The following is a 22,881-nucleotide window of genomic DNA, read 5'->3' as shown; positions in this document are numbered from 1 at the left end:
GAGGGTTGTGTCCGACGTAAAAGCTTGGCCAAAACAGACATGCAAATCAAACCTCTGAAGATGGAGGACATTGATTCGCTGTGGCGACCCCTTGAAGGGAAAAGCCGAAAGGAAAAGAAAAGTGCGGTCAAGAACACTAGTCTCAGTAGTGATTTTTTTTTCGATTAAAACAACACAGTTAAGCTGTGTTTAAAAAAAGAGTAGGTATAGTAATTGAGTAAAATTGAGACCAAGTCAGCTGTTGCGCAACAATGTGCTGTCAGAAACAATTTAAAAATAAACTGGTACCTAGGCATTCATTTCCATGTATTATCTGGTAACTCAGGTTTATTTTAAAGTTGGCCTTCTAACTCCGTTGTATTTCTGTCAGCATGCACATTTGTCACTGTGGTTTGCTTGACTGCTTTTTCGCGTAACATACATGTAATAAGTGTGTCAGGAAGGGCATCCAACGTAAAAGCTTGGCCAAAACAAACATGCGGATCAAACCTCTAAAGGTGGAGGACACTGATTTGAAAAGATACATCTAATAAGTGGGTACTTGTGGCAGAAAAAAAAACCGCTGACACATTTTTTGGGGGTGGAGCTCGGGCTGGCAGTGTGTGAATTACTCGAACAGTTTTAAATCCTCGTTAGACGAAAGCCTTCGATTCTCGCAAAGTTTCACAATGGGCGGGCACTGATGTCTGAGGCTATACAGGATTTTCGAGTTTAGTCGGTGTAGTGTTTTCAGCTATTTTTTTCCAATTTATTTGTAGCTCAGCACACAATGCTATAATTTTTACTTGACATGACACCCAATTTCTTTTTTATCCTGCCTTTGTTCTTTTTTTCCAAGTCTTGTTTACTATAATGAGATGACCCCCGGCCTTTAGACTTGAGACACCCCAACATGTTCTAATATCACATGAATTGTTCTCAATTCCTGAGAGGAAAGTTAAGCTTTACTGGATTTCAAAGCAAAATCAGATAATTAGTCTGTAATTAGCCTGACAAATAAGGCTTTGAAAACGCTGGATGTTTGCGCTGATTCATATCAGGCTGTGATCCGCATCATTGACTTTTTTTGCTATCTATATTAGATGAGATTAGATAACATTTTTCCTGCTCTATTTTCCTTTCCTCTATATTTCTTGACATTTATCATGAATGTTTGGTTCATTTGTATTGATATTATTTGCACCTGTTTTTGGCACTGGATATTTGTTATATTTAAATTTGTTGACTATTGTGTTCAAAGCAAAATACATACATTATTTAGTGAACAACCACAAAAAATATGAAAAATACATAATGTATTTTATGAACAACTACAAAAATATATGAAAAATAACCGCTGTTTTCATCTAAATTTTAGGCAAAGTACTATGGCAGACCAAAACAATTCCCCAAGGATATTCTTCTGACAAAAACATTGCATAGTCTGATGTCATTGTTAAGCACAGTGGACAGGATCAAATTAGGAGTTCCACTCATTGTATACACAATCTGACTGTTAATTTCATACATTAATTTACTCTAAATGGTAATTATTCAGTCCTTTTTGGAAATACGAAAGGAACGTAACAGGTTATGCTGAATTCCATAAACTCAAGTCTAGTGTGCTTGAAGAACTCCAAAAGCAATTAAAACTTGGACGAAGTTAGCTACTTCTTGCCCAAAATATATTATTGTGCATATAATTGCTCTGTATTTTTTACACATGCACGGTTGGATTTGAATTGAACTGGAACCAATTATAAAATATGCTTTTTTTTGGGGGGGGGGGGGCAGCTCCATGGCCCTGAGCAAAGTTTGACCTCATTCGCCACATGATTGTTGGGTTTTCCTGTCACACTCACATCTTGTCCAGCAGCAATGCATTCACAGCAGCCATAGATTTGAATGCACACTTTGTAACAATATAAAGATTACAGGCACGTGCCCCTCACCCATACACCACATCAATGACGCGCATGCTCAGCATGCTCATGCTCAGAATGCTTCTGTGAATGTAAAGTGGGTCACATTCCTGTCAGAAGAATCTTCTGTGTGAAGCACAGCAGGCTGGCCTGCCAGGGCTTGTTTTACCCTATCTCATCCTCCCACATTTTTTGTGTCTTCCTTTCGAATGGCCCCAGTTCAGATTTCATTCTTTAACTATTTCACCTCAAGCTGTTTTTTTTTCACAAGACCATAACTCAATTTGCTCGTCTAACAAATCAATGTTTTGTTACCTGATGTGAACCCCCATAAATGCAGCACTTTTTGTTTAAATGCAGAAAACCAATACTTTATTGTAATAACCTAGTTTTATAAAGTGGATTGTTGTTGTACTACAATATTAGTGAAGTGCATTTTAAGTGCACAGACTAGTGGTTGAGTGGCCGGATTAGCGGGTTTGGCCTGCTGCATACCTAGCTACATGAGGGAACTATCGCCCAGTGTGCAGCGTTCCAAAACCCTCTTCATGAATAGCCAACAGTCGCCCTGTAGTTTTGCCACAATTCAATTCAATGGCCAATCAGAAATCCAATTTGCTATCATAATCATGATTTAACAACCCCAATGAAGGCATTCCTGGGTATCAAATGACATCTGAACACCACCATAGTGTACCACTTATAGTATATTAATAACAAGGCTGACACAGACAGACAGTGTTTTTTTTTTACAAATCATCATCACATTTGGATTTGGATTGGCCTTTATTAGTCTCGCAGTGGAGAAATTTACATTTCACAGCAGCAAAGTTATGAAAGGAATGAAAGTAGAAAAACAAAATACAGGAGCTGCTGGAAAGGCAGCCACTTTTGCGGCGCCGTCTTGAAGTCAAGTTGATTCGATAGAAAGAACCCCAACTATGGCGCCCAATTAGGCAGCCGTCAGCAAGTGCTCTCACGAGCCTTGCTTTTTTGGTTGTTTTTATGTTTTGTTTTGCCACTTTGTGTTGTTTGTTATGTGGAATGGATTTTCAGCATTTTTGGCCACGACATTCATCAAGGAGGACATTGCTGAGTGGTTGCACCTTTTCGGCAGCATAAATATGCCAGCACTGTTTTTGATTGGGAGGTATGTTGGTGCCATTTGACTGTCATAGCTGGACAGCTCCAGGGTGATTGTGCTTTTTTGTGCCTGTAATGGGCAGCATTTTCACAGTCCCGCTTTGTTCAGCGGAAAGCTCGGTGCTGTTAGACAGTCTGTGGCTGGATTGATACATGGCTTGAGGAGCCCCCGATGAGAATAAAGGAGTGTGTCAGCGCACAGCGTCAATGCATATGTGGAACTGTCGCGGCTCGGAATTGAAGCGGATTTACGCCGGACAGCATTAAAAATAACTGCTTGCTTTCAGGGGACTTGGCGTGAACTCATTACTAATGCAGACATTTTGACACACACACACACACACACACACACACACACACACACACACACACACACACACACACACACACACACTCCAAGTGACTCCCTGTTTGCTGTGATTTTTGTTGAATATATTTTTATTTAGTGTCTAACTTTTATATACACTCAAAGTTTTGATTGACAAATATATGTAGACGGATACACACAGGATGATCCACTAGTAAAACATTGAAGTTTCATTGGGTGTGAGCAGATATTTGTGATATTTATTTAAACATGGGAGCACTCAAAATAGCATAAAAATGCTCACTTTATTTCTTTAGGATGATGACATTGCTGAATTAATTCTGATCATTGCTCGGTGCTGTTAGACAGTCTGTGGCTGGATTGATACATGGCTTGAGGAGCCCCCGATGAGAATAAAGGAGTGTGTCAGCGCACAGCGTCAATGCATATGTGGAACTGTCGCGGCTCGGAATTGAAGCGGATTTACGCCGGACAGCATTAAAAATAACTGCTTGCTTTCAGGGGACTTGGCGTGAACTCATTACTAATGCAGACATTTTGACCACACACACACACACACACACACACACACACACACACACACACACACACACACACACACACACACACACACACACACACACACACACACACACACACACTCGAAGTGACTCCCTGTTTGCTGTGATTTTTGTTGAATATATTTTTATTTAGTGTCTAACTTTTATATACACTCAAAGTTTTGATTGACAAATATATGTAGACGGATACACACAGGATGATCCACTAGTAAAACATTGAAGTTTCATTGGGTGTGAGCAGATATTTGTGATATTTATTTAAACATGGGAGCACTCAAAATAGCATAAAAATGCTCACTTTATTTCTTTAGGATGATGACATTGCTGAATTAATTCTGTTCATTTTCTCAGATGTTTTCACAGAATCAGGTGTGTGTCACGTGCACGCTTAGCATAACATCCGAAATGAACATGAAAACAAGACTAAGTTCCTGTGGTCTGTTGACGAGCATTTACTGGAAACGTTCCCATTGTGCATGTGAAGCTCAAATCCCCTCACATGATTTACTAAAGCTGTCCCATGATCTCTCATATCCTTGTTTTTCCATCATTACACATATTCAAGACACACTTTAATGTTTGACTTAAAAATGTTTGACTAGAAAATAATGTGCACCCAGTCATGGAGTCTTAGACATTGTAAAAACATGTAGGAGTCCATTTGATTTGCCTGCTGCTTTAGTTTCTGTTGATGCTGTACTCGGTGATGCATAAATAAATCATTTTGATGTGTTCCCTGAGAGCTTGGTGCCAAACGAAGGCAGTCACAGTATGCTTGCATGCTAATGCAACTTGTCTGACAGGTTTTGCTTCCGTTGATTGTTTGGCATTGTCTTTTACAAACGGTCAAAGGGAGATAGGTGTGTGAGCATTTCATGCTTTTTACACACGGTGACACACTGTGAAAGTGTCTCTTTGGTTCAAAGACCAAAAAGGGAAAATGTGGAGCATTTTAACACTTTAGCCTAAGTAAAACACAGTTGATGATGAAGCTAAAGCAATTTAAAAGGTCTACTGGAGTGGAATGTTAGAGCTACAATTTTCAAAACTACCGCAAAACATTTGTTAACCTCCACCCTTTTTAACCTTCCGTCAACCAACTGATTTGATTTGCATTTCACACTGCAGTAAGTGGGTCATGTGAGTCAGACAGTCGAAGCAATACAAGTTAGGGGACTCCTGGATTCCACCCCACACTCTTATCTTCATCACTGTTTTCTTCCAGTTGCTCCCTTCCCACCTGTTTCCTCACAAGCTCTGCCCAATGCCAAACATTCAGAAATGAGAATGGGAGCCCCGTGGGCATCCTGCCGGTGGCTTTTGTGAGTGCCTTGCAGCTGGTTGCTTACATTCATACATCTGTTGGCATTTTTTTCTGTCGGATTTCTACTCTCAAATTATTCTAAATAATAAAATAGTAACTATAGTATGGCTCTCAGCAGCTTACAACGTCAACTGTAAATGCAATGTCTGAAGTAACGTTGTAAAATGTATGGCATTTGTGAAAAAAATAATCAATGAGGCTTGAAAAAATATTGTAAAAATGGACTTTGGACTTGAGCAATGGCAATCATAATGTGAGCAGACATTATTCGAGATACAGCTGGCCCGAGAGGTATTTTATGACTTGATGAAACCTGAGGTGTGTGGACAGGGAAGGCAAGACCTTCTCTGATGGCTAAAACACAATCAGAATTGCTGACCTACATTTGCAACATAAATTCTAGAAATTATAATATATTCAAACATTTTGTTTTTGTGTTGTTTCGCTTAACTGCACTGTTTTAATGCAATATATCAATTATTATGTTTAAAATTGACTATAAAAACTAATTAAATTTGGGAGTAAGGTTTTGACTTTACTTGGTCAACGCTGCGGTGTAATGTTCATGGTTCACCTGCCACATGATAAGATGATGCCATGTCATAATGTCACAAGGGGAAATGCTTGTGATTTGTCACGTCATTTGTTGACAGTTAGACTAATCTTTGACCTTGTGGCCATGCGTCATTCGCGTCAACGTTGTACCCAATCAATGGCAAACTTTTTGTTTTTTGAGCGGTCGGAGCCTACCGAAAATTACCCTGAAACACGCATCTCAGCCCTCATTGTCAACCTCAGAGCAAGGACCTGACAGACAAGCAGCAAGATCTTATGTTTCAAGGGAATCGATTTTTAGAGGTAGTTGAGTAATTTATGAAGATTTTTGCCTAAATTGATTGTGGTGTTTTCTCTTCACAAGGCACTCACAGTAGCTGTAAATAAGTGGCATCCTGGATGTTAAAAAAATAAAATAAATACTTGTATCATTCCTCCTGAAAGCCGTTCAATTGCTGTATTGGACAATACTCAAGGCTGTAATGCTCTATATATGTCGTATAGGAAGTGAAAAAAAACCCCATCTGGGCACCCCTAATTTTCACGTACTGAACAAAACAAGTGCTCCAAAATCTTTTTGATTGATCATCACTGAACTATACTGACATACTAAATATGTTGCTAGAGAGAATCTGAATGTGAGCACATCACTCAAATTTATTGCCCTAATGTTACTAACCTCAAGGCAATTGTTTCCATTTGGTCAAAGGCGTAATGTTTTTTGCCAATGAATGTCTCATTAGCTTGCAATAGAATGTTTTCATGGAATCTGAATTTTTTTGGCTCCTCAGACTGTAACATAACCTCAGGGCTTGCCGAGGTTGTTTTAATAAGTACAGTAAAGTCTCGTTATATCGATATTCAAGGGAGTCGGAAAAAATATCGATATAACCGGGACTATCGATATATCCGACCCTGCGCGCATGTAATTTTCTCTGTGCGTGCATAGAAATAGTATCGATATAACCGGGACTATCGATACATCCGATATCGATATAACGAGACTTTACTGTATCTGCAAAAGCGTGAACGAGAAGAGATGCAACAATTAATGGACCAGGTTTTTATTTGTTGAGCTTAGTGTAGGAACTTGAGCCTGTATTCCCTGTGGTTGTTTGACATGGCTGTCATAACATGGCGTGTAAAAAGAAAGGGGAACTCTGTAAAGTAGGTCAATAGGGCTTAGTGCAAATTACTGGCTTTTAATTTTCATACTCATTTTATATTTTTCCTCTCGTGTCCTAATGACTTTACAAACATTAATCTTTAAAACCGCAAATAAAAAAAAGTTAGGAATGTGACAGAGAGCGTTGGTGGTTGCACTAAGTTTTGGGTTTCCCGCACATGCGTATACAGGTAAGAACTCCTCCAGCTCTCACTTGTGGGTTCAATTTCCTGGACAGTCTGGCTGGTGGCCAAGTCTTGGTGTATTCAGGGGAAGTCTTTGGCAGTCAGGATTCAGTGGGTCAGTCTTACTGGACTCATGTTCCTCACACTCAAATTCTGCATGTTGTAAATGTAGGTCACGCCAGGAATTACCCAGGAAATGTGAGAAGGGTGGTTATTTGCATTCCAGATTTTTGGTGTACCGCCGACAGTAATATTGTTGGTTCCTATTCTTATTTATGGGGTGATCATTTACAAGCATTAAACAAAAGCTATTAATCAATCCTCATTTGACGACAATGAGGTTAAAATCTTAGCGAAAGAACATAGATGGTTTGAAAGGGGGGTAAAAGAGGCGATTCTTATAAAACAACAAAATCCTTCATTAAACCGGTCTGGTGGTGTGAGGTTCAATTTGGATCGTTCATACAATAGCCTGCTCAGGCAAAACAGGTTAGTCAACTTTCGCAATGCTGATGAGGGTCGTTATGCTGATGAGGTGATACCGGGGGGAGTGGGTGTAATACGGCAATCGTTAGTCAGGAATGTAGGAACAATCAGTGGGGCCACAGGGGGGGGTCCCGCGCCCCCCCCAACCTGAGAGTAGGGACCTATCATAGCTGTGTCCGGCGCCACCAGGTCTGGACATTAGGGATATATAAATGGGGCCGATACGACCAGTCAGACTTTAGTTCGCTGACGAAGCCTCTTGGATAGTAAGCGAAACGTCCGAAACCTTCACTTTTGTACAGATGACGGCTGAAGAAACCTTCTCATCGATTAATCTTTTACACACTTTATTAAACCTATTGTCTCACAGGACACTCATTTTTTAGCCCCAGCTGTGTCATGAATCTGAGCCTCAGTTTGCTGTCTTTACTTAATCTTTTTGGGAGCTTTGCCATTCGATATATTTCTCGCCCTTTCATCATTACTGCCGTGCAAATAACTTGCATTCCGGTGCTTTAACTGATGACAAAAAAGATTATGACTTGAACTACATAGGAATGTTTTTCTTTTTCGTTATGGCTTCTATTCTTTCACAGTCTCCAGTCATTATAAGTCTTAAAGGACAACCGACGTCTCTGGACAAGTTGTGTCCATAATTTGTAAAATGGCTTCAGATGACTTCTACTGGGCGTATTTTAATAAGATTCCATCGCATATAGCTATATTTTACGTTTTAAGACTCGCGCTGAACATTCAGGAAGTCTTGTTTTTGAGTTGGTGACGAGTCCGTACGTGACTTCAGAAAAGGACCGCCTCCTCACCGTAAAAAAGACGCATTGTAGCGTCTTTCCATCACATCAATGTATCTGAAGCCATTGTTTTGATTCACAAGCAATGCAAGACGTCTTGGCGTGACGTCACGAAAGGGGCGCGGGACTTTCTGAAAATGCCCAATTCGCAGCTCAATTTTTTTGCAGATTTTGGACACTTTAAGTCATTTTTATTGGTGTTTTGCATTTGACTAAAAATATCATACTGCATGTTTTGGGTATTTTAGATTCTATACGTCTGTGTAAGCTCTCAGTCGTACAGGAGTGGTCAATCGATGAGTAATGTAATTTATTCCATACATTGTAAGAATGAAAATTGTAAAGAGCAGTACATTGGGGAGACGCAACAAATTCTCAAAAAAAGACTTTATCAACATCGCAGGGATAATACTAGTGGGCCTCAATCGGCAGTACATTTGCACCTAAAAGCTAGCAACCACTCATTTGACGACAATGAGGTTAAAATCTTAGCGAAAGAACATAGATGGTTTGAAAGGGGGGTAAAAGAGGCGATTCTTATAAAACAACAAAATCCTTCATTAAACCGGTTTGGTGGTGTGAGGTTCAATTTGGATCGTTCATACAATAGCCTGCTCAGGCAAAACAGGTTAGGCAACTTTCGCAATGCTGATGAGGGTCGTTATGCTGATGAGGTGATACCGGGGGGAGTGGGTGTAATAGGCCAATCGTTAGTCAGGAATGTAGGAACAATCAGTGGGGCCACAGGGGGGGGTCCCGCCCCCCCCCCCCCCCAACCTGAGAGTAGGGACCTATCATAGCTGTGTCCGGCGCCACCAGGTCTGGACATCAGGGATATATAAATGGGGCCGATACGACCAGTCAGACTTTAGTTCGCTGACGAAGCCTCTTGGATAGGAGGCGAAACGTCCGAAACCTTCACTTTTGTACAGATGACGGCTGAAGAAACCTTCTCATCTTTAGATTCTATAAAACGTTTTTCTGGTGTCAGTTAAAAAACAAAAAAGTGACGTCGGTTGTCCTTTAAGAAACAAAAAAGTGACGTCGGTTGTCCTTTAAGAAACAAAAAAGTGACGTCGATTGACAGTATTCACTACTTCTACTACTTTTGGCGGAAATATCAGGCAAATTTGGGCTGGGCAATAGTAATAATGTCATGGTATTGAAATCTATATGTGAACATTTAAGGTAACAACAAATATTGAACAGTCACTTACGTGGTCTTTGTGCATTTATGCTGCATAAACAAACATGCGTATCATACCTCTGAAGATGGAGGTTACTGATTCGCTGTGGCGACCCCTTGAAAGGAAAAGCCGAAAGGAAAATAAGAAGATATAGCTCAGGAACCAAACACTTCATTCCATTCAAGTTTGACATGGATGGACATCTCAAGACAGCAAGAATGCAAAAAGATAAACACATCTGCTTTCATATCTACAGAATTGAAATGGTGAAAAATATTTTAATGCCATATTGCTACATTGTAGTAATAACATTGTATTCACATTGTCAGTTTTTTTTTTTTTTTGGGGGGGGGGGGGGGGGATATGTGTTTATCGACAAATCTCTATTCATGTTACCGGTACATCCTTTTTTTCCCTTCAATCTTTGAACTTTACTGTGTGATTCAATGACAAATGTGCATATACGCTTGGGTCTTCTTTTCCTTTCGGCTTTTCCCTTCAAGGGGTCACCACAGCGAATCAGTGTCCTCCATCTTCAGAGGTTTGATTCGCATGTTTGTTTTGGCCAAGCTTTTACATCGGATGCCCTTCCTGACACAACCTTCTGTATTTATCCTGGCCTGGGACCGGCACAATAAGACACTGGCTTGTGTCCCCTTGTGACTACAGAAGAAGTATGAACTTAATAAAGATGAAGATACTCGATAAAAGGCTCCCAAACACAAAGTGGTCATCAGCACAGCGGTATTCAAACAAAGCAAAACTATACTCACCATTTGATGACAACACTCTGATCTTACCGTGAAATGAGCATCTCTTTCCCTAGGTATCATCACATATAGAGCTTCAAAGTGAAATGTTGATAATGTTGCTTTGAAAGGCGCTTGTAAATTAAATGTATTATTATTATTGTTATTATTATTATTGTTGTTGTTATTGTTTTACCCCTATATAATATTATTGTTATTATTTTTATTATTATATTATTATACCCATAGCGCTGTGGTACAATTGTCCAATGATTGTATTTGGTCTTCTCTGAAACATTGTCTTTGTGACTCCCAGGATCGAAAACTTTCAAAGACTGAGCGGCAACGTTTTAAGGAGGAGGCGGGGATGCTAAAGGGCCTCCAACATCCCAACATTGTCCGCTTTTACGACTCCTGGGAGGGACCCTCCAAGGGAAAGAAGTGCATTGTTCTGGTGACTGAACTCATGACCTCTGGAACACTCAAAACGTATGTACATATAAAATACAAACACTTTACAGCGGCTCATGTATTTTGTTTTTCTCCTTTCATCACTTTGCTGCTGTGAAATGTAAATTTCTCCACTGCGAGACTAATAAAGGCAAATCATATCCAATACATTACAGTCAATACAATACATTGTTACAGACTGTTAGATAATAATACAAATAACTGGCAAATCAAAATGTTTTCCTCTCATCCACAATACCATTGATATTTGACACACCGTGAAAATATTTCAAGTTAAGACGATTTCTCCTTCAGTTACCTGAAGAGGTTCAAGGTGATGAAGATTAAAGTGTTGAGGAGCTGGTGTCGCCAAATCCTGAAGGGGCTCCATTTTCTTCATACCCGCGCACCTCCTATCATCCACCGTGACCTGAAGTGTGACAACATATTCATCACGGGCCCAACGGGATCTGTCAAAATAGGGGACCTTGGACTGGCCACACTGAAGCGTGCATCCTTTGCCAAGAGTGTCATAGGTAATGACCCTCAACATCATTTCTCACTACTTGGGCTTCTATCTGTGGGGCAGTTCTGTTTCTGGGATCTGCAAATGTTGCGAAACTGAAAATGGTGTCTAATTGGGGAAGTCTTTTGACCTGATGACTTATTGACGATGTGGTTCAGAAACAGACCACAGCGTTTCAGCTGTCCCTCAAACCACAGCTCAAATAGAGGCCAATTACTGTGGTAATCTTAGGTAGATCACCACAGGAAATTCACTCTTTGTTCATTCCAAGTATTGATCACCGAATACAGAATACTTAGATGTCTATCAAAAGTAGTTTTTTTTTTTCCAGGCACCTACTGAAAGTAAGTAGCGCCTAACTTTCTACGGCTGTTAAACAACAATATTACTATAATAGTTGTTATGCCTTCTTGCAGGCTAACCTGGCCATGGCTAAAGGTATGGCCGTTGTTTGTCTCAAACTGATCGGTCTTGTTCTGTGGTTTGAAAATATGTGGTCTGTTTGCCAATCAGACAAATCACCTTTAACAATTCTGTTGGTTTGCTTCAACAGGTTTCCAACTAGTGTTTGTCTTTTTTATTTTCTTGTAAAAATATTTCAGGTCTGCAGATTATTTTTCTCTGTCATTCGTGTTCCAGGGAGTTCTCCCCCACTTTCTCTCTTGTTAGCCTTTTGCTTAAAATGTAGGCTCTAGCTACAGCTGTGTCCCATTCTGCTTTTTGGAATAAATAGGGTACTTCTGGTCAATGAAGAAAAGTATGAACTGTTATGGGCCGGGTAAGTCTTGACAGTGTGCTGGAACACAATTGGAACCCCACAAAATGCATTCAATTAAACAAATGAGTTTTTCTGTGTATGACCTAAGATTGAGGGTGAAGTGTTACTAAACTAGGAGCTGATGTGCTGGGAATTGTAATTAGCTACAGGAGTTACTTGGCTGAGCCTTGACCATAAATTGACATGTTTAATGGTCAATCCAACAGAGCTGGTAAGTCAGAGTTCAAAAGGTAAGTGTGTTTTTTTTTTTTTTTACTAAATGCAAAGTGTGTGGTTTGAAGGTAAGCTCCTTGACAGTTACTTCCATAGCTAGTTGCATTTCTCAGACATGATCATTGACAAGGCTTTGAATAAAATGGATCTTGCCACTTTTAGTGCTTTATTCAAATATGGCATTGACTTGCTACTTTGGCTCAAAAGTTGGTGTTCTACTCCAGACAAATTTTTAAATTCCAAAATTGAAGGTCCTACACAGACAAACATGTGCTCTCTACTCTACAATTTAACTAAGTTCAGCTTTCCCCTCCTTTTTTCTCTTTTGTTTGCCTTCCTTCCCCTCTTTTTCTCTTCTCTCTTCTACCTTCCAACTCGCAGGATCTTCCCCAGGAGATGTCTTCGGCTCTTCACTCTTCCCATCCTCCGCTTCCTCAACCCTAAATGGGTTAGAGGAGCAGAGAAGGGGCAGTGGGTTGAGAAGCTGTCAGTAAGGAAGAGAGTTCTGAATAGTTGTTTTGATTTAAGGTACCCCTGAGTTCATGGCGCCTGAGATGTATGAGGAGAAGTACGACGAGTCAGTGGATGTGTATGCCTTTGGAATGTGCATGCTGGAGATGGCCACTTCAGAGTACCCGTACTCAGAGTGCCAGAATGCTGCACAGATCTACCGCAGAGTGACCAGTGTAAGTCTGAATTTAAGGTCTCCGTGTCTCCCATGTTTGCTCTGCCAAGATGCCAAATGTCCAATTTAGAAATAACTGTCTTTTCACCTAACTCAACCTGGCTCTTTTTCTATTTTGAGAACTGTTTTTATGCACAAGAAACTTAAATTTTGTATTTCGTCTCTCAGCCAAAGTGAATTGTTACACAACAGAAATTATATCAACATCCAAGAATTTGAATGGCTCACCAACTTATGAAATATTCAAGAAGAACCAAGGCCTAGCACGTTTGTGTTTTTTTTATTTTGTAATTTTGATGTGTTTTGGCTAAGCATGCAGAATTTTGGCATTGATATCTGGCTAAGAGGCTTAACATGTATTGTTTTGTCATGTACTGAGTGACTAATCTTCCAGCTGGTCATTGATGAAAAATATGAACAGCTGAACATTTTTAAATGTCATGTTGTCATCCATCAGCCATGTGATTCATACTTGTGCCATGCAACAGTCCCTGACAGGAGGAGGCTGAATTCTGTCATCTGGATTCACACCTATGGAATATGAATGGCGCTTGTTTTATTAGTCATGGTATTATAAAACAAAAAACCCTTAGTTCAGTAAAACACTGAAATATGAATCTGCTACAAAATCAACCATAGTGTACTTCTTGATATTCAGGTTTTCATTTAAAAATAACACTTCAGGCTTTTAACTCTGGCAACAGAGGAACAAACAGCCTAACATTTCCTGTTCAAACATTACCTCGTTGGCCAAGATAATTATGTTGGCACTAAGGAGTTCAAAGAAAACTTGTGTGGTGAGCCCTCAAAATTAGAACCATGCCATTTTAGGGGAAAGGCATTTTCATTTAGTCTTCTGTGTTTATTGTAGGGTGTTAAGCCAGGCAGCTTCGACAAAGTGGCCATTCCTGAGGTGAAGGAGATCATCGAGGGATGTATTCGCCAGAACAAGGATGAGAGGTATCACATTTAAGAGGCGCACATGACAAATAGAGAATGTCTCATGGAAACACAATCCACATCAGCTTCTTACATTCACTTCTTTTGTCATATTTAGGTACTCGATCAAGGACCTACTCAATCATGCCTTCTTCCAAGAGGACACAGGTGTGCGGGTAGAGCTGGCTGAAGAGGATGATGGCGAGATGGAAGCGATTAAGTTGTGGCTGAGAATTGAGGATATCAAGAAGCTAAAGGGAAAGTACAAAGACAATGAGGCAATCGAGTTTTCCTTCGACTTAAACAAGGATGTCCCGGATGACGTGGCTCAGGAAATGGTGAAATTGACTGTTATAAGACTTCACCCTTAAACTTATTTCAATGAAAAAATATCTTTAGTGAGGTTGACACTTTGTGTCTGCTTCAGGTTGAGTCTGGGTATGTATGCGAAGGTGACCACAAGACCATTGCAAAGGCCATTAAGGACAGAGTGTCTCTCATAAGTCGCAAGAGAGCACAACGACAGCAGGTGTGGCTTTCAACATCAGTATTGCATATTCTTTTCACACATGCCCATTGCGGGATAGTAATACGTTTGGTCCTGTTTGCCTCTAAAGGTCAGAGAAGATCAAGAGAGCAGAAGAATGGATGAAGAACAGCAGTGTCTGACGCAAACAGCCCAACAACCAAGCCACCCACCCAGCAAAGAGGTACCTCTCTCTCAGTCGGTGCCGCAGCCAGCCACCTATGTTCCTCCTCCACAAGCCTACCAACACACCACCCCCATGCCAGCTCAGCCAGGGTCCCAACAGAGCCTCGCTACTGCTACCTTTAGTACTTCTCAACCCACCCAGCTGACGGGCTTGACACAAAGTGTCTCTTATGTACCCCAGTCGACTGGGCATGTCCCAATTCAGAGTCAGAGTTTGGCTCCCAATCAGCCGGGATCAGACGAGCCGGAGGCTGACCAGGACCAACCCAGCAGTGGAGGTGTGTATCAAAACATGAGTGTGTTACACGAGAGATTTATGTTTCATGCGGTTGATGGTGTAAATGTGCCCTGTTGTATAGATTTGATATGAACTCTACCAACCATTGGCAATACTATAGTACTTGCTGATGATTTTATTTATTTAGCTTTGCGTGATAATGACCTCATGCGCATTCATGCATCCATCTTGAACAGTCACACATCTGCCCTGCATTGGAAATACCTGGAGAAGTCTTTACATTAAACTAACTTGCAACACATTAGATCAGCGCTGCAACTGGTGACCTAGTGGGTAAAAACGTCACTAAATCATACCTGTCAACCTTGGCTAATAGCTGCCCTTATAAATGATTATAATTCCCATATAAAAGTTGTAGTACGCCGTACATTATTAGAAATGATTAAAAAATGCTAACACAAGCGGAAATGCAGTTTACCGCACATGCGCACGTTATGCTTTCATAATCGACTGTGCGCAGCGATAAAAAATATATACATATGATCGAGTATTACTTTTGCTCCCCTTACTAATGATTGCAATTCCCCTTGTTAAGCGATAATAAACCGTACAAACACAACCCAACACATAATTATTTACTTATAGCAAGAATAAAAACAAAGGTAATTTGTTTACATTATTTTATTTACTTAATACACGCCATAAGCAATTATTTCAATTATTTTTCTTAGTGCTCTCCCCACATGTGGTAAATTTAGTGTTGCTTATTATATGCAGCAGTGCATGCAATGAATGTCGGTAAATGATTAGGATAAATAGAATTTTTTTTTCACCTTAGCTGTCTCTGAACATTGATTTTACCAAATCAAAGAAGTGGTCTTCAGCCATAAACGGGATGTTGTGCTCTGCAAGAAAATGGCAGAAGAGAATTTCAGCATTTGTGACTTTGTGAGATGCCGCTGGATCAGCACTAGATACAAAGTGTTTGATCAAAGGAACATGAGAATTGCTTTTGGCTACATTTTCCATGTGTCTGGCAGTTTTAAAGTGGCTTTAGATCGTAAAATCCACTTGCAGCAACTTCAAATACGTCATTTTTACACGGAACGCAGAACGAAAGCTGAGGACCTTTTGTCGACGATCGTATCCATCCACCGTATTCACCTTGGAGACTCTCCCATTCTTTTTGGTGGCGACCCGATCCTCGAGTTTTTCTCTTCTTACTTGTCGGTTCTCCTATGCTTACTTCTACGTTATAACTAGTTGATTCCTCGATTGCAACACAAATGCCGGACTTCAAATACGGAAACGAAAATACAAAATCAAACGAATCAAATGTGTCGCGCATGCGCATATCATGCTTCATCGACAAAGACTCGATAACCTCAGACATTTTTTTTGTTATCGTATGAAAGTTGTTATGCGGCGTACACAATTCAAAATGATTAAAAAAACGTATAAAGTACGGGGAAAACGTATATGATGACCGGAATGCTAAATCCTTGCTTATATGGCGTCGAATAACCTACACTTCGGATAAGTAGCTGATCTTTTACTAATTTGGTGCATCAACCTTGAAGATGGAACAGAAGAAGGCATGTGGGCCTTGAAAAGAATGCAAAACACTAGAATTAGTTCTTTGGTGGCAGTTTAATGTGAATCGAAGTCTATCTGTGGCCATGTTAGAGCGCAGGTAGCAAACTATCAGGTAAATAAACATTAAGGTATTTTTTTTATTCTATATATTAAGCAAATGTTTGAAAACCGGAGATGAATTTGCATGAACAAAACAATGGTGGGCGCATTAAACTGTTGCTATTTTTTGCATACCGCCACCGATAACATGAAAACTGCAGAGCATGTCCACGTAAACTGATACCCGTCCATGTATAGTTGATGCATTGTACTCAAAGCACCCCTGAAGCACCTAAGAAATCTGAGTGCAGATTGCGTGCAATCTGTACAATAATTGATTCTTATTTTTGTGTGTTGTTCTTTTTCTTCACTTTTGTTATGAATATAACTTTGCTCGTAAACCAATGATTTTTGCCAAGCTCTACTTTATACCTATTGCACAATCAGGAATTAAGGTGTTCTTTCCCATCACCCTTTCGCCGTGCAATCCAATCACATCCCGGACAGGTGCACATCCAGGTGACAGGGCGTCTGGTTCCTCTGTCCTTCCTGCTGAAGCTCAGCCAGGAATGTCCTACCACGCCACTACTAGTCAACAGCTTCAGCCTCAAGTGCCATGCCATCAGACACAAAATGACCAAATGCAGCTGCAGCATGTGTCAGGGGTGAGTCATTTTCCAATGGGCTCAGTTCCAATGATGGTGAAGCAGAAACACCAATCCCTATCCATTTATGTCCGTGTAAGCTCTCAGTCGTACAGGAGTGGTCCATCGATGAAAAGGTTTCTTCAGCCGTCATCTGTACTTTTTGAAGGTGTCGGACGTTTCGCTTCTTATCCAAGATGCTTCTTCAGCGAACTAAAGTCTTACTGGTAGTATAGGCCCTATATATATATATATATATATATATATATATATATATATATATATATATATATATATATATATATATATATATATATATATATATATATATCTGCTGTCCAGACATGGTGGTGCCGGACACTGCTATGATTGGTCCCGCTCTCACGTTGGGGGGAACAGAGGACTAATCCCTGCAGCTCCACTGATAGCCTCTATTGTCCTGACTGACGACTGGCCTGATTGCCAAAATGGCCCTGGTATCACCTCATCAGCATGACTAATCCTGTTTTGCCTAAACAATCTATTGTACGAACGATCCAAATTGAACGTCACCCCACCATTACGGTAAGGGAAGGATTTTGCTGTTTCATGAACATAGCTTCTTTTACTCCCCTTTCTAACCATCTATTTTCTTTCGCTAAAATTTTAACCTCATTGTCGTCAAATGACACCTTCAAAAAAGTACAGATAACGGCTGAAGAAACCTTTTCATCGACCTATCTATTTATGTATTCCTGTCCAGTTTTCTTTCCCTGTGCACTAGTGTTGCTTCTAAATCTGTTGTCCACACCTGTTCAACCAACTGCACCATGCAGAGATATAAATTTGCATCCTTACCCCATTCTTCTGAGTGAAAATAGCTCATAGTCAGTTTATTTTTAGTTTTAAGTCATGCTGACATTTGCTCTATTTTGTGTGAAAGGTTCAACCCCAGATGCCAAGTGTCCAGGCTGAACTAGTCCCTCATCTTCCCAGCAGTCAATCTGTCTCAGTGACACCACAGCAGGTACTCATGGGCGTATATAGTTCTTTTTACTCTAGGCCAGGGGTCAGGAACCTTTTTGAGTAAGAGAGTCATACAAGCAAAATATTTAGAAATGTTTTTCAGTGAGAGCCCACACACACACACACACACACACACACACACACACACACACACACACACACACACACACACACACACACACACACACACACACACATATATATATATATATATATATATATATATATATATATATATATATATATATATATATATATATATATATATATATAAAATTTCATTAAAATGTCGTTTCAATAAAATGTATTATTTAAAATAACTTTGTGATAATACTCACCATTAATATGAATGGTTTTCTGTTCCTCATGATTGGTAAAAATCCAGCCGAACTGTCGGAATGAAAGTCAACTGGCCGGGTCCATACGCTAAGTTACTGCACACTGCTCATTAGTTAGCATTCTGCTGTCTCTCACAGAGTATACTGATGCTATCGTTAGCATGGGGCTTGTCATGATATTGTTTCATTGCAAATTAGAATCACGGCAGAACCTTTTCTCTCCACAAAGGCGAGCGAATCCTTTGGTCCATTCAACCTGAAGTATACGATACTAGTCTTCATTTTTTACTCCGCTTATTCAAAAGGGGGCATTTACCTGTTTAGGCATCAACAGCACCTCAGTCAATATCATCCAATCAAATTTCACTTTCAGCCAACTGCAGCCTAAACAGGAAATGAACAGTGAAGAAGCGAGAATATGTATTTCGTTTTATCTGCGAGCCAGATGCAATCATCAAAAGAGCCAAAGGTTCCCGACCCCTGCTCTAGGCCATTTAACATCGAGCTGAGAAGCACCGTGAAATAACCCATTTTGAACAAAAGCATGGTATCGGCTGCAAGTAAAACTTGTCTATACGCTCACCGGTCTTTATATCAGTGTTGCATCACACCAATGCAAGGTTGTAAAACTTTTGCTCCCTAAAAACAGTCAAACAAGTATCAATGGGTCTGCTTTTGCTACATGCACTTTTTGGATGATGTTACTTTCACGATTCAAGCCACTTGTACTGGCTTGGGCGGCAGTCATGAAATTGGTTTGGAAACCCCCTCTTAATTTTTATTTTCTCTCATTTCAATTTTCCTTCTCTTACCCTGTGTTATGTTTTGTTTCTTATAGTATGGAGTATACTACCAATCATCACTTCCCCCTAAGGTACACAAAATATCCTATTTTCATTCCTAGATTTTGGTGTGGGGTATGCTTTTTCCCTCTTCTTCTTTAAAACCAATGACAGCCTCCAAATAATTCTATTGTGTGTGTGTGTGTGTGTGTGTGTGTGTGTGTGTGTGTGTGTGTGTGTGTGTGTGTGTGTGTACTCTACCTGTCGAATTTCCAGGATCAATTAGAAATGCATTCCAGATTACAATTAACAATCATTTTTATCAATTTATGGGTCAATTAATGAGTTACTCAGATAAAAACTTATTATATTAAAAAACGCGCATAATGTTTAATTGACAGTGCAGCAAATGCAAAACACAATTGTACAGTGCCTTGCAAAAGTATTCAGCCCCCTTGAATACTTGAATTTCTTGCAACATTTTGCCACATTTCTGGCTTCAAACATAAAGATATGAAATATTTTTGTTGTTGTCAAGAATCAACAAGTGGGACACAATCGTGAAGTGGAACAACATTTATTGGATAATTTAAACATTTGTAACAAATAAAAAACTGAAAAGCGGGGCGCACAATATTATTCGGCCCTTTTACTTTAGTGCAGCAGACTCACTCCAGAAATTCAGTGAGGATCTCTAAATGATCCAAGGTTGTCCTAACTGACGTTAATAAATAGAATCCACCTGTGAATGCACCTGCTCTGTGATAGTCTCAGGGTTCTGTTTGAAGTGCAGAGAGCATCATGAAAACCAAGGAACACACCAGGCAGGTCCGAGATACTGTTTTGGAGAAGTTTAAAGCCGGATTTGGATACAAAAAGATTTCCCAAGCTTAAAACATCTCAAGGAGCACTGTGCAAACCATCATAGTGAAATGGAAGGAGCATCAGTCCACAGCAAATCTACCAAGACCCGGCTGTCCCTACAAACCTTCTCAAACAAGGAGTAAACTGATCAGAGATGCAGCCAAGAGGCCCATGATCACTCTGGATGAACTGCAGAGATCTACAGCTGAGGTGGGAGAGTGTCCATAGGACAACAATCAGTCGAACACTGCACAAATCTGGCCTTTATGGAAGAGTGGCAACAAGAAAGCCATTTCTCAAAGATATCCATAAAACATTTTGTTTAAAGTTTGCCACAAGCCACCTGGGAGACACACCAAACATGTGGAAGAAGGTGCTCTGGTCAGATGAAACCAAAACTTTACTTTTTGGCAACAATGCAAAACAATATGTTTGGCGTAAAAGTAACACAGCTCATCACCCTGAACACACCATCCCCACTGTCAAACATGGTGGTGGCAGCATCATGGGTTGGGCCTGCTTTTCTTCAGCAGGGACAGGGAAGATGGTTAAAATTAACGAGAAGATGGATGGAGCCAAATACAGGAACATTCTGGAAGAAAACCTGTGGTTATCTGCACAAGACCTGAGACTGGATGGAGATTTATCTTCTAACAGGACTTCTTTTCCTTTTGGCTTTTCCCATCAGGGGTCGCCACAGCGAATCAATGTTGTCCATCTGACCCGGTTTTGTGCATCCTCCTCTCTCAAACCAGCTACGTTCATGTCCTCTATGACAACATCCATAAACCTCCTCTTTGGTTTTCTTCTTGGCCTCCTGCCTTGCAGTTCAAGGCTCAGCATCCTTCTCCCGATATGGTCACTCTCTCTCCTCTGGACATGTCCAAACCATCTCGGTCTGGCCACTCTGACTTTCTCTCCAAAGTCTCTAATCTAATAGGAGTTGTCTTTCTGACACACTCATACCTGATACTGTCCAACCTGGTCACTCCCAAAGAAAACCTCAACATCTTCAACTCTGCTACCTATAGCTCTGCTTCCTGTCTTTTCTTCAGTGGCACTGTCTCCAGTCCAAACATCATGGCTGGTCTCACCACCGTTTTATACACTTTTCCTTTCATCCTCGCTGAAACCCTTCTATAATACATCACACCTTTTTCTCCAGCCGCTCCAGCCAGGCTGGACACGCTTCTTCACCTCTTTTCCACACTCTCAGTTGACAGTTGACTCTTAAGTACTTAAAATCCTCCACCTTCTTTATCTCTTCTCCCTGTCGCATCACTGTTAAACTTGGATCCCTTTCATTCACACTCATATATTCCATCTAGCTGCGACTGATCTTCATTCCTCTCCTTTCCAGGGCATACCTCCACATCTCTAGTTTCTCCCCCACCTGTTCCCTGTTCTCGCTACAGATCACAATGTCTTCTGCAAACCTCATGGTCCAAAGAGATTCTTGTCTAACATCGTCTTTCAGCCTGTCCATCACCATAGCGAATAATCAGAGGTTTGATTCGCATATTTGTTTTGGCAAAAAAATTAATGTCGGATGCCCTTCCTGACTGCCCTTCCTCTGTATTTATCCTTGCTTAGGAAGGGCACAATAAGACACTGGCTTGTGCCCCCTTGTGGCTACATTCCAACAGGACAATGATTCAAAACATAAAGCCAAATCTACAATGGAATGGTTCAAAAATAAACGTATCCAGGTCTTAGAATGGCCAAGTCAAAGTCCAGACCTGAATCCAATTGAGAATCTGTGGAAAGAGCTGAAGACTGCTGTTCACAAACATTCTCCATCCAACCTCACGGAGCTTGAGCTGATTTGCAAGGAAGAATGGGCAAGAATGTCAGTCTCTCCATGTTCAAAACTGATAGAAACATACCCCAAGCGACTTGCAGCTGTAATTGGAGCAAAAGGTGGCGCTACAAAGTATTAACGCAAGGGGACCGAATAATATTGCACGCCCCACTTTTCAGTTTTTTAGTTGTTAAAAAAGTTTAAAATATCCAATATGTGTCCCACTTGTTGATTCTTGACAATAAAATAAAATTTCGTATCAGGATTTGAAGCCTGAAATGTGGCGAAAGGTTGTAAGATTCAAGGGGGCCGAATACTTTTTCAGGGCACTGTATATAAAGATGCAGTAAATGATTGGTGTGTAATTGATAATCAATTAGTTTTCAATTAATTAATCGCTGTTGCACTAAACTATTCAGAATTGAGTGCTGTGTTGAAAAACTAAAACAAAAATGGGTAGGTGATTAAAGCGTGCCTTTTGGATTGGAATTGAAAAAGAATCAGAGTTTTAGGGAATATAATTGAGGAAATGATTGTCGTAATTCATCCATAATTGTTGGTCCTTGCAGATCCCCACACAACAGGTAATAATGGCTGCATCCTCCCAGTCGTCCCCTCCTCCACCGCAGCAGCAGCCGCAGCCGCCACCTCTAGAGAACACCACAGTCCACCAAAGCTCCTCTCTACCACTGGCACAGGCTGGAATGCAAGTAATACAGGTGAGAGCATACATGTTTGCGTTCATTCATTATTTACTCCACCCTGTTGCATACATTTCTCACTCTCCATTGTTGGTGTGTGTGCGCACGCTTCTCTCTGATTTCCTTGACCATGTCTGTCCTGTTTTTATAAATCTTATTCTTGTTTGTCATTTCTGCA

The 22,881-nt window shown here is 40.4% G+C and overlaps 1 protein-coding gene across 7 annotated transcripts in view; it reads left to right on the top strand.

The window, feature by feature from the left end:
- The window catches only part of LOC148898075 (serine/threonine-protein kinase WNK1-like), a 45,895-nt gene that overhangs the window by 5,569 nt on the left and 17,445 nt on the right, over positions 1 to 22,881 (top strand). For 5 of the 7 annotated variants that reach the window (XM_088996936.1, XM_088996930.1, XM_088996931.1 and 2 more), the window contains 11 exons: positions 10,709 to 10,881; positions 11,158 to 11,378; positions 12,888 to 13,045; positions 13,916 to 14,004; positions 14,102 to 14,321; positions 14,411 to 14,512; positions 14,601 to 14,973; positions 17,076 to 17,233; positions 18,135 to 18,218; positions 19,394 to 19,429; positions 22,572 to 22,721. In XM_088996936.1, the coding sequence (XP_088853062.1) occupies positions 10,709 to 10,881; positions 11,158 to 11,378; positions 12,888 to 13,045; positions 13,916 to 14,004; positions 14,102 to 14,321; positions 14,411 to 14,512; positions 14,601 to 14,973; positions 17,076 to 17,233; positions 18,135 to 18,218; positions 19,394 to 19,429; positions 22,572 to 22,721 (1,764 nt within the window). The remainder of the gene's footprint in view (positions 1 to 10,708; positions 10,882 to 11,157; positions 11,379 to 12,887; positions 13,046 to 13,915; positions 14,005 to 14,101; positions 14,322 to 14,410; positions 14,513 to 14,600; positions 14,974 to 17,075; positions 17,234 to 18,134; positions 18,219 to 19,393; positions 19,430 to 22,571; positions 22,722 to 22,881) is intronic. The other 2 variants (XM_088996937.1, XM_088996935.1) reach the window with 2 other exon arrangements.

This window comes from Hippocampus bargibanti, linkage group LG05, assembly GCF_051943395.1.
Source record: "Hippocampus bargibanti isolate YZ-2025 linkage group LG05, ASM5194339v1, whole genome shotgun sequence".
NCBI lineage: Eukaryota > Metazoa > Chordata > Actinopteri > Syngnathiformes > Syngnathidae > Hippocampus > Hippocampus bargibanti.
The sequence above is the reverse complement of the archived record's forward strand: the minus strand, read 5'-3'. Positions and strand labels throughout refer to the sequence as shown.